Source organism: Zootermopsis nevadensis, unplaced genomic scaffold (assembly GCF_977971745.1).
Source record: "Zootermopsis nevadensis isolate Lab colony 2312 unplaced genomic scaffold, Znev_1.0 Znev_ptg000028l, whole genome shotgun sequence".
NCBI lineage: Eukaryota > Metazoa > Arthropoda > Insecta > Blattodea > Termopsidae > Zootermopsis > Zootermopsis nevadensis.
In genome coordinates this window covers 11,341,369-11,354,244 of record NW_028259160.1, presented here as the reverse complement: position 1 = coordinate 11,354,244, position 12,876 = coordinate 11,341,369, and the positions used below count along the sequence as shown (strand labels likewise).

General features: G+C 35.4%; 2 protein-coding genes across 3 annotated transcripts; one reads left to right on the top strand and one right to left on the bottom strand.

Moving 5' to 3' along the window:
- Nucleotides 1–55: 55 nt before the first annotated feature.
- RpS6 (ribosomal protein S6) lies at nt 56–2,608 on the top strand. Its single transcript, XM_022074213.2, has 5 exons — nt 56–206; nt 429–633; nt 882–1,027; nt 1,848–2,054; nt 2,373–2,608. The coding sequence occupies exons 1-5, from the start codon at nt 201–203 to the stop codon at nt 2,562–2,564; spliced, it is 756 nt and encodes a 251-aa protein (XP_021929905.1). The 5' UTR covers nt 56–200; the 3' UTR covers nt 2,565–2,608.
- Nucleotides 2,609–3,298: 690 nt separating this feature from the next.
- Scamp (secretory carrier membrane protein) lies at nt 3,299–12,837 on the bottom strand. 2 transcript variants are annotated; one of them, XM_022074211.2, is made up of 9 exons: nt 12,625–12,835; nt 12,390–12,491; nt 11,732–11,902; nt 9,775–9,853; nt 9,309–9,437; nt 8,219–8,375; nt 7,595–7,696; nt 7,380–7,506; nt 3,299–5,232 (listed from the first exon to the last, which is right to left on the bottom strand). In XM_022074211.2, the coding sequence occupies exons 1-9, from the start codon at nt 12,679–12,681 to the stop codon at nt 5,080–5,082; spliced, it is 1,077 nt and encodes a 358-aa protein (XP_021929903.1). In that variant the 5' UTR covers nt 12,682–12,835; the 3' UTR covers nt 3,299–5,079. The 2 variants fall into 2 exon arrangements, with proteins under 2 accessions (XP_021929903.1, XP_087214007.1); XM_087357881.1 differs by lacking the exon at nt 12,390–12,491 and having other exon boundaries at nt 12,625–12,837.
- Between the last annotated feature and the right edge of the window lie 39 nt (nt 12,838–12,876).

The following is a 12,876-nucleotide window of genomic DNA, read 5'->3' as shown; positions in this document are numbered from 1 at the left end:
TTTGTGCCATGGTTATATACAAACACAAAAAATTAAAAATCTACGCAAACGGACATTTACCATTGGTGACCATTCGCATGTCTGCCATTACTATTATCTGTGGTAACTACCGTTTTTCGTCTATCGCATTTTCTCGTTGGTTCTGAGATACAGAGGTTTCTTTTCTACATGGCGAGTGGTGTGGTGTAGGCATAACAAGGATGAAGGTAAGTAATGTTTTAGTGACGTGTTTGTCGGCTGAGGAAATACTATTTTGGAATTTTATTTGTTGATCTGTATACTACTAGATTTATAAGTTTTACAGGCAGTGGCTTATAGGATGGTTGTTAATATAACTGATACTTATCGAGCCAGGACATGTAGGGTAAATACCACGAATTGAAGCAACTGTAACGTGTAAGTGCTGCATGTATTGTCCGTTATTTTAGCTGAACGTGTCCTACCCGGCGTCAGGATGTCAGAAATTGTTCGAAGTTACGGATGAACATAAGCTCCGTATATTCTATGAAAAACGCATGGGCTCTGAAGTTGATGCTGATGCATTAGGTGATGAATGGAAGGGGTACATTGTGCGTATTGCCGGTGGAAACGACAAACAGGGTTTTCCTATGAAGCAAGGAGTATTAACGAATGGTAAGTAGTAGTAGTAGTTTTTTTAAACTATAAAAGCATTACTTCCTGCTTGATGTTGCATGAGGTAATCAAGTGCTAATTGACTTTCACATAGTATCGTAGTAGATGTTCTGCGGCTTATGTCGTGTATAATCACACATGGAAAGCGAGGTGTTTCTTCAGTTATATGCATCTGTAAGTCACTCAGAATTGGATAATGTTTAATTTTTATATTGTCTTGGAGTGTAGCATAGTGATTCATTTTACAGGTCGTGTGCGCCTTCTTCTCTCTAAGGGACACTCGTGCTACAGACCACGTCGAGATGGAGAACGAAAGCGCAAATCAGTGCGTGGATGCATTGTAGATTCAAATCTAAGTGTTTTGGCCTTGGTTATTGTGAAGAAGGGAGAGCAGGTTTGTCTCATTTCATTCATAGTCAATTTATCACTTGGTCTAGGGACCTGACATTTTTGTATCAAATAGATTTTGGATGCATGTTTTGTTTAATCTTCAATGTGGCCATGTTAAATATATACAGAGCTTAGGGTTTTTTTTTCTTCTGATGACTATTGAATTGTCAGTGAATGTTATATTTTATATTTGCTGTGCCATGTGGAATGAGGCATTTGAAAGAAAAGAAGGTAAAATTTGTCCCTTTAAACAATTTTTAGTGTTCTCAGTTTTTGCTTTGATTTGTAATTGAGCAGTAATATGGCAAGATACAAGCCCACACCTCCAAAGGTTTGAATATTTTGTGTGTGACATGTAGAAGGATGTGAAGAATGTTTTTGATAGTTGCCTGTGGTATACAAGTAACTTTGGTGAAGCATATATTTCAGTGTTTACAATTTACCAAATTTGTCTGTATGTAACTCTATGATTGTATTTGTTTCCACCCACAGTCTTCATCCATATTGAACTTAATGGTGTCAGTATGGTATTTTGAACTGTGGAAATTGAATATCTGGTGACTTACCACACTGCATTTTGTTTTGTGTATGCAGTGTTATTAATTCCAGAAACAGTATTGTGTAAAATGTTATGTCTTTAAAGTATAGTGTCCAGTGATGTTAATTTGACAAATTATTGAAATTGTATTATCAGTATTATAATACATTTTCATTTGGACATATTTTTGTTTCTAAAATTCAAATTTGGTGACAGGTTAGCTTGAATTAAGATAGGTTGTTATAATAAAGTTGCAGGCTTTTGAAATATTTGTGTTTCATCATAGGAAATTCCTGGCTTAACTGACAACACTATCCCTCGACGCCTGGGTCCAAAGCGTGCTTCCAAAATCAGGAAATTGTTCAATTTAGGGAAGGAGGATGATGTTAGACAGTATGTGGTAAAGCGTCCTCTGCCTTTGAAGGAGGGTAAAACTAAACTGCGTAAGAAGGCTCCGAAGATTCAGCGTCTTATTACACCAGTTACACTCCAGGTAAGATATTTTATAAATGGATTTTGGCTTTTGATTTTCTTTGGGTTCAATATATATGATAAATCCCTACAAATATGATTAACCTGTTTGAAATTAGATTAAAGTCAAATATGTAAGTTGATGTACTGAACTGAAAAAATAGCAGAATTTCAAGATTTCATATCCAGAAAAGTGTTGAATTACTTTGAGTTTACAGAAATGGTTGCCATAAAGACTGGTAGTGTAGAATGTGCGATATGTTGTAATTGGCTGGAATGTAAAAGAGTGGAAATGTTTGAATTCAGATCATTTTGTTTAAAATTTATTTTTGTCTTGTAGCGTAAGAGACATCGTCTGGCCTTGAAGAAACGTCGTTCAGCGAAGCGCAAAGAGCAAGCTGCAGACTATGCCAAATTGTTGGCTCAGCGCCAGAAAGAGGCAAAGGTGCGTCGCCAGGAAGAAATTAAACGTCGGCGCTCAGCTTCATTGAGAGACTCGAAATCATCCAGTCAAAGTGCACCTCAGAAATAAATGTTTTAAGAAAGAAAAGTGAGAAATAAAGGTATCAGTTCAAATTTGGTCTCATTGTTTTTTGAGTATAACATTGTATTTTCTAACAAGCTTTTTGCATCCCAATACCTTACAAACCAAAACAGCCCTTCATGTATGCCTGATACAGGTTAGGAACTTCAGCATAAAGATGCTGGGTAGATTATAGATTACAACTCTAAAAATGGAAAATATGTTGTTTCAAATCAGAATTTAGGAAAATTTATTCAAGTTATCCCATCAGGAGAACACAGCAGGTGGATAGATACAAACATTTCAGAGGGACATACTGCATGCTTCTTGAAGGTTGAATATGGAGGCAGAATACTTCTTCAAAATGATGTCTTAAGAGTGAGAGGGCAAGATCAACTTAATATTAAAGCAAAACTGAAAGACAAACCTGCCAGATTGCACAAATTGGATGTGTTTATTGTGTAAATGTCTTAGAGAAATTTGAACTTCAGTAAGTGATTTGTGATGATGTTACAGTAATGCTCAATATTCTAATCTTTGATACAGTGGGGCATTTTAAAAAAAACAAGGTAATGCCACTAAGCTGCCAGCTATACACTTTTACAACCTTGTTCATTTAAGGAAGCATCACATTGCTTGACATTACTTGGTAATACTGGACATGTAATGCCTTTAATGTGCATTTTACGATACACAGCTTCAAGTAGTTTGATTCATACAAGAAATTAATCAAGGCATTTCAATTAGTTTTAGAAATACACTGATCACAGCTCATTTTTATTACATGTAAGACGTACAGTAAGCAATACATACACTTTCCTTGTGATTAAAGAGTTTCATGTATGTCACACCCTTGTAATTATTCATCTTAAATATAGTAATATTTGATTGGTACATATCTGCATAAATTACTAGACTTATATTAAGCATAACTAGTCAAGAATCAAATAAAGAACACTAGTGGACGTTTCCAAATTCCATTGTTATGATCATACCCAACATTTACACCAAGCTATAAACTGGCTTGTGCCAACAATCATTATATTACACTTTTCCATGTAACAGACAATGTGGCTAAATTACATATGTGTTACAATACATTGTATGGTATCTACCTGTTTTGCTATGCCACAGAAAGAAAAAGAAGTTTTGGAAAATGGCAACTCCAGCCTGGTAAGAACAATACTGGTTTAACGTTTATAAGATAGATTGAGAGGAATGAAGTAGTTATTACTGATTAAACAGCACTGCATTTCTATCAAATCTTTATATGGAAAATTAATAGCAATGTCAGAAATTCAATAAATTCCTTGCACGAGTAGGGATCTTAGAGTAAATTAGTTGTTAATCCTTCCCATGGTGGATCTGTGATGAACAGAAATTAATTCTGGCACCAAATGCCATGGTATTTATTTTGTCAGCAATGCCATCTACAGTGTAAGACTGTAATCTTCAGACTCGCGGGGTGAAGGAGGAAAGATAGCTTCAGCCTTTAATGCTTCGGACTTCCTGCATTCCTTGCAAGTCTCAAGATAACAGTCGTGTACTATATGTATATAGTCTCAGAATACAAGATAAATTATTATCCATCTCATTGTATAACATTTAGAACTGATTTTTCAAGCAACTTTGCTTGAGTTTTCCAAGGCTTGAAACAATCATCCTCAGAAACAAAACATTACATGCTTCTGTCACTACCTTTACAAAAATCATAATACTGCTGCCTCCTAAAATTATGTGCAGCCAATATCCATAATGCTTGAACATAAATTTAATTAATCATAAGGCAACATTATACAAGAAAGTGGAAACAACACAGAGAAATAATGAGCTCTGATTCAACGATCATTCTCAAAAACTCTTTAAGAAATTTAGGAAGATCTTAAAAGAATTTGTTTTGTGAATTCAAGGCAAAATGCGCTTCATATTGTAAAAGATGCTTGTGGTAGATGTGTTCTCATATGTCTTCCATATAATGGACACCACAAAACAAAACTGAAATATGCTTGTGGCAGAAAATAGAGAGAAACGTGTGATAACTTTCCGTGTTTAACCATGCACTACAAGAATTAACAATCAAATACTTCCTATTTGTTGAAGGATAGTATTATATTCCCTATGCCATAAACTTCCCCAATGAATGTGACATTCACTGCATAATAGATATTCAAAAGCTTTTATTTGAGAGATCTGAACATGGTCTTACAGGTTTAAGACCATGAGGTTGCTCCACGTGATCTGAGGTAGAGACAAAAATACTGCCTTACAGATGGCAGCTGGAAATGTGTGTCTTTTATTAGAGCTCCCAAATAACAGAAGGCAAATATTACAACATGGTGTTGGACACATACTGATTTTGCACACATGATCTCACTGAAAGGCTGACTGCAGAACAGCTCCTAGTCATATGTCATATTACAATTATGACTTTTAGTTTAAGGAAAGATCAAGTGTTGAACTCATTAAGTGCTTACATTAATGTATGCGTAATTGTAGTACAATTATAGAATGTGCAACAAAGAGCTCAGTAGCGACTTGAAGACATCTGGGCACGAATGGTGGCAGCTGCTGCATTTGTAGCTGCATTCTGGACATGTTCGTTGCGCAGAAATTCAGTTGTAAATTCTTGCTGAGCTTTTGCGAAGCTTGCTCCTGTACTACGATATATACGATGAATCTGTTATAAAGAGATAAAAAGTCCAAAAATAAAATGTCAGTAGCATCTTCTCATTACAATATGTGCACAATTCAAACTAACAACGAAAGCATGTTCAGGAAAAAAAAGCAATGCCACGAAGGCAACACCATCTTCGGGAGATATATGACACTGAAAATGTTTAGTATGTATAGCTTTAAATAGCACAGGGTTTGGTCAAATCATAACAGAATGTTCATAATTTCCTATTGAATTATATAAACCTGCAGAGGTAAAAATGAAGGGATTGCTATCACAATTTATTTATGGATACAGACATGCATATTATATGCATAGAATGAGGTAAAAGTTCCTCCATCAGTAATGCTTATAAAACTTAACTAGACATATACAATAAGTACAGAAGTATTTTTTTTACCTATAGCTCCAACTTTGAGATGATTTCCAGGAATGATAAAGCTATTGTGTGAGCCCTCAAAGGGGTCATGTACAGTCACAAGACATCTTTGAGGGATAGCGTAGAATGACTTGTTTAACAGCATTTCATCATCTTCAGGGACTATATAGCACTGAATGGTAGGATAATTTGTGAATGAAGAAGTGAAGAGGAGCAATAGCATCCATTTTTAAGGTAATATCTCAGCATTTATCAGAAGCAATGAGAACAACCATGAAAGACCATCAAAACAGCCAGTCTCCAGACAGATTCAAACCCAGGACCCAGTGAATGTGAAGAGGAGTGTTAACCACTTGACCATGATGTTTGGTAATAAGGAAGAAACTGTCTCCTTCTTGAGCCACATGGGATAATTATGTTCCCATAGCTCCAATATACCATTTGGTTACTGATAGTGCACCACAAGAAGTTAGGTGGGAGTGTCGTGGGCATGAACGGCTACATTGCATTCTTTCACAAAACGTGTCCATTTCTGCATACTCAGTGCATTGCACTATTGTAGTACAGGGCTAGTCTACATGATGTTCCCGATTTGAAAGACATACTACTCACGTTTAATGAAATTCAGATGCACAAAATTGGTACCGATGGAAAGAGAAACTCTCCAAGTTTTGTTTCAGTACATCACAAGAGTTCAATGTGAGCCCCCTTGGTAACTCGGCACACATCCAGCCTGTAGTCTAGTTCCTCCCAGACACGTTGCAGAATATCATGATCGATTGCTGCAATGACTTTCTCTTTCAGATGCAGCCCCTTTTCTTAAATTCGGAATACCACTTACAAATTGTATGCCCACTGGGTGCATCTGCCGCAAACTTGGTTCAGAAATGCCGTTGCACACTAATAAGAGACTGGTGAACATGGAAATCCAGGACACAAAAGGCTACCCTGTCTTCGATGGCAGCCATTTTCTCTCATATCGCCCCTTGCGGCCAACAGTGTTACTACACAGGTTTCCCTTTCCATCAGTACCAATTTTGTGCATCTGAATTTCATGAAACGTGAGTAACATGTGTTTCAAATTGGAACATCATTTAGACTAGCCCTGTACAGTATGTCTTGAATAGGAAAAGGTAGAGTGTGCATGCGCAATAAGATCGTCTTCTTCCCTCACTTCCATGTTCTAGCAGATTTATCATGGCATATGTACATTAGGCATAATTTAGTATTAAATGCACCCCTAAATATCCTGATATATAAAATTCCATCATAATAAGCACAGGAAACAGTTTTAATGAATCATGAACTTAATAAAGTAAAACATGGGGAAATATGAATGATTACAACTGTACAGATAAGTATGTAAATCAAGCTAAGATATAAATTACTCTGAAGAGATGATGATAACATATGGAGATAAGTAAATAACTCATTGTTTAGTTTCACTTTCAAACAATAGATACTGACATATTTAAGATGCTGTCAGTCTCATGTTTCACTGTATCACAAGTTACAGAGATAAAATTCAATGTTTTCATGTCAGGAAAGATACTTCATGCTTCCTCAATCATCCTTAGGGTGGAGTCATGAATGTGTACTGATGAGTACTGGAATGTCAGTTAAACAATGCATGAATGCCCCTTTTTTACCTACATAAAGTGCAAACATGTGGGGAAGAATAAGTTGCATTTTTTTAACCCATGTTGAAGTATGTATTTATCCTATCATTAGAAACAAGGATGACAACAGAGTCTCTATTCTGTACATTTACCTTCGATAACAGGAGCAAATCCATACAAGCTGCTGATCCAAAGCACAAAGCGATAACAAGTATGATGATTCCCACTGTAACTCCTCCAGCAGTGCTATCAAAAGTCTTCAAAGCTGTTAGCATTCCACTGAAAAAGTAAATTAAAATCAAACTCTGAACTTATGACTGAAATTAAAATATAACTTCATCACACTTTTCACTCTCTGATTACTAACCACGTGCCTGATCCAGGAATTCCAATTGTTTGAATCACAGTGACCACAAATTGGAAAAAGAAAACAAAGAAAAACACCATGAAGTTGAATGAACTGTCACTTCTGAAAAAAAAAATTACATCACATTAAAATGAAAAAATTGTGCTGTGACAAACACATTAAGAAGCCAAATCAATGACCAATATAACCAATGACAGTGCAGATTACTGAATGCTTCATCAGCACCCAATATAATAAGTCATCTAGAATCCAATGAAACTAGTCTTATTAGAGGTGACATCCTTGTCTCCTTTTTTTACTGATCCAGTTCAGAAATATAAAACTTTTACATGAGGAGAGAAAAGAATTAATCATGCTACCATTTCTCACCTAAATGAATTCTCATGATAACTGATATTGTGAAAAAAGTCTGGATGTGTACAAAAATCTGTACGTATGACTACATCATACATGAATTACATACACCACTACCAACCAAGAAAAGCAGACCTCTTCCTTACATTATATTTACAGTTTCAGGCCCCATTTGTACATTCATCTACTTTGTACCACATTAAAAATACTTTCATAATGGATTAAACACTTTTACCATTAGTAAAATTACGAGCGTATGTATAATTTTACCTGAATGCCTTATATGCAGGTCTATACCAACACAGGAATGAAAAAGGTGTGAAAAGTATAAGGTACAAGATTGACAGTCCAAATGTTGTGAAGTCAGCACTGTAGAACATCAATGTCATTCCTCCCAGCATGTTGAGAATCATCACACAAGCATGAACTGGAACAATAAATTGAAGCAACTTAGCAGCCCATGTTACAATTCAACTGTTTAATTACTTTACCTCAAATATGAGCCTTTAACAGAATAATTTTTAAGCAACACATAAATATTACACATCGTCCAGTTCATTGATCATGGCACTTTTCCATTCATGTTTCATACAATTTAAAATTTAATGTGCACATACACATTTCTGTAGAAACCAATAATTATTTATTAGAATTAATTTTATTAATTTTCATGGGAGAATGCATATCAAATGATACTTGAAGCAAGATGATATTCCAAACCAACATGCAAATTACAAATAAAATTTAGGAAAGATTGAAATTTCAATCTAAGAACTTTTACACTCAGTTTTCTTAGGTGGATGGCACACATAACAGGATGATGCACTGACACACTTTACTATACATTCTGATTCTAAATCCAGAACAAGTTAATATTTTATAATTGTGTGAAATTATACCTATATAAAGTAAAGCTTTCGCTGCGACCAAAGTTGATGAAAGACTCTCAGGCGACAAGTTGTGTCAGGGCCAGTTTCATTTCGCAGCTGCCCTGAGGATGAGAGCAGAGATGGCTCTCGAAATGGTTCATTCACCATTCAGCCACTTGACACGGCTTGTTGCCTGAGAATCTTTCATCAATTATAACTATACTTCAACATTACTGAAGAATTCAGATATCTATGCAACTCCCACAGATAAAATATTTTGGGGCAACTTCACTGCTGCTCTTATGACCATTATCAACTGCATCAGAATATGCATGTTTGATTTTCACTCCTTTCTTCTATAATGCATGTTTAAGAAACATTTTTCAACCACCTACTCCTACACTGTTCATTTTTGGGCTCTGGCAAAATAAATGCACAAAGTGTTGCATGCCATTCAAAATGCTCTTGTGATAATAAGACAAAAGACTTACACATCCAAAGGTAATACAATAATCGTACAATCTTCTGAAACTCTAAAGGTATGTCAACATTAATGTCTTGGTAGAAACATGGCTGAAAACAAAATTTTTCAGGCAGTGGGGGCCAATTGTTTCTTCTTGCTGCAATGAGGAAATACAGAATTACTGTCTTCAAAAAATAATAACACTAATATTAAGACATCTCTAGATTTAAGGCTGTCTGAATAAATTCTTTAATTCTAGTTTTCTGTCTGCCCTTGCATCAAACTCTAGTTAGATACATCTTCCCCCCCCCCCCCTTTACATCATAAATAAAATGCTTTTGCAGGACACAAAAGTACTCAAAATAATCTTCCATTTATATGGTCATACTAGATTTTACATATATGTATCTAATTTTGTACCCAAGCACAAATTACAGCACTGACAACCACACTTTAATACAAACCAACAATCTTCCATTGTAAGCATACTATACCATTAAAAGGTGCACTTTTCAGCTCCTCTTCCCTTCTGGCAAGTTCCTGAGCTTTACGTTCCAGTTCTTCTTGTCGTCTCTGTTCAGATTAAAATAAGTATATAACTACACATTTCAGCATAGAGAAAATACCAGATATGGTAGCATAACATAATGGCCAGAATTCAGAAATGTTTACCATCCTTGCCTCAAGATGTAAGGTTACACTAAAATATACATTCTTGCATAAAGAAATGTCCAAATGCAGATCACCCAAAACAAAACTTGGTGCATACTTTAATCAAAAAACCAAGCTTTGATAACTGACTTTCAACTTTCTTATGAAGAAACATGATGAATAGTGTCAATACAAGAAAAATATTAATGTTAGATAAAATGTATAAACTTGATAAAAGAGATTTTTTCAATATCTTAGAGTAGATGAAACCAGCAGGTATCGCCACATCTAAAACTACCTAATTACATAAACTATGAACAGTTGTATTAATAAATCAACTTCAAGCTCAGATTTAAATGAGCCTGTAGCAGTAATGTTTCATATATGCTGTCTTACCTTTAATTCCTTGACATATGTAAAGAGGGAATAGAGAAAATAAATTAGTGGTTAAGAACTTATAAGCAATATAATTAAGCAAATTTCAAAATCTTCTAATTTCACCTTTTGTCAGAAAAGTAATTTGAGAGAATTTAAAAGAATTTTATATGTATTTCAACAATGTTCTGCAAGTTTATAATCTATTTCACTCCTTTCTGTGAACACACTGATTTCTCTGACAATGTCTTAATATTAATAATAATAACAATAATGATGATGATGACGATGATGGTACACACCTTCCCTTCTTCTAAATACAAGGTTCAGAAATAACTTAGACATGATGAAGAAGAAAAAATGTTTGTACTTTGGAAAATGGGAGGATGCTCTGTCTGAAAACTATGTGCCTGGACAGACCTTCCAATAGAACAAATATCATATATACACAATGCCTGACAACCCTAACTTAACCATGATAATTTTACGATTATGCAGTGAGTCAACAGGGTTAAAAAAATGTGATCATAAAGGAACACTTTGTAATATTACCATCAACAATATTAACAATATAATAATGAGAACTCAGATATGGTAACGTCATTTGTGTAATTTAATGCCAGATACCCAATTGTTGTATTATTATAAGGTTTAATAAATGTAAAATGGATGTGAAATTATTATAAGTTTAAAAAAATGTAAAATGGATGTAAAAACTTGGCATCTTACCCTCAGGGAAAAACACAGATTGAGGGTGTCTGGAAACAGAGTACTGAGAATATTTACACCTAGCAGAGTATATAACAGAAGGTTGAAGAAAAATGCATCATAAGGGGCTTAATAATGCGCACTCTTCACCAAGCATTAGCATGAACAAAATAAGGATGATGTGGGCTGGGAATGTAGCATATAAGGGAACAATGAGAAATGCATGTAACAGTTCAGTCAGAAAACCTGAAACAGACCACCTGTCAGACCTACGCATAAATGGGAAAATAATATTGTATATATCAAAAGAAACAGGGTGTCAGGATGTGGACTGTATCCATCTAGCTTGAGAGAGGATACAATGGCAAGTTTCAGTGAATGTGGTAATAAAACTTCCATTTCCATAACAGGAGACAAATTTCATGACTAGATGAGGAACTGTTAGCATCTCAAAATAGACTCAATATTATTTTCATTCTCATCTAAAACGGAAGCTATCATAGGGACAATGCAAACAATACTGTTATTATTCAGTATGGTAACATTATATATTCAGTAGACCTGTTGTCTTATGAACCTTTCAAAATTAACATCATGTAAAAAGAAACTACACTATATGAACAGGAAGCTAATACTATTACTACTGATGTGAAGACAGCAACTTGTCTATTAACTTTTCAGTGGCTTCAAGCCGAATTGATACTCTGAGTCCATTACCTGAAATTCTGCTGTACTGAACTGCTGTTGAACCTGTGGTGGTTGTTGCTGCTGCCCAGTTTTGGTGTACGGTGGTGGTGGAGTTTCCTGTGTGGGCTGCATTATTGCAGGCTGCGCTAAAGGCATTGTAGGCATGGTTTGGTATTGTGGAGGGTTAGAGGCACCTCGCACCTGCACAACAGAACAGTGCTACACAGTATAGGAGTTGAAGCTTAAACAGTGACTGAATGCAATGAAGCCTTCTCAGGTGATCAGCTGTGTAAGTATGGGGTCACAATCCAACGTTTTGGAAACTTGCTCTGCCTCCTTTATCAGGGTTGACTGCCTGTTGGAACAAATATGATGGGCAGCTGTGTCACGTCAACCTCGATAATGGAGGCAGACAGTGTAAAATGTTGGGTTGTAACTAAATGCTTACATGGCTGACTGCCATAGAACACTTCACTTTAAAAGTTCTTTAGTTTTAAAATTATTAAATACTGTATAAAAGTTAATGTTGCATCCTGAATTTGTTATATCCATTTCTGTCCTTCAGGCAACAAATATACCAAGTTAACATAGTCATCGATTTCTGAACACCTGTATGTACGATACAAGCACAACGAAATGCAAAATATAAAAATAAATTAGTATTCATAAAACAAAAATTATATTTTACAGCAGTTGGCCGCTGATCAGCCTGATCCGCGAACGGGTTATAATCTTCAAGTCCTCTCTGAACATTGGTGATATTTGTGGTAACTTGCTGAATGGCAGGATCCTGCGAAACAACATGAGCTTACGATTATCTCATAAGATCAGTATCTTTTGTCACCTGATAATCGTCATGGTAAACTTGCAGTAAATACATACATTAAAACTAACTAACAATAAGTTCAGATGTTTGGCCTCACCGCAAATGGATTGTCCACAGTTGGTTCCCCAAAAGGGTTTTCGTCAAAACCAGACATATCTGATGCTTTACAATCACAACCGATGGTATTACTTTAATGACGTCACTCGGTGTAATTTTAACAAAAAAGAATTAATCTTATCTTTCATTAATCCATTCTCTGATGACTATATCTCACAGCCATATACTTCCGTAAGAGCGCATGTCTATGATGTCATTCATATCATCCAATCAGAAAATGCCCACGAGACGC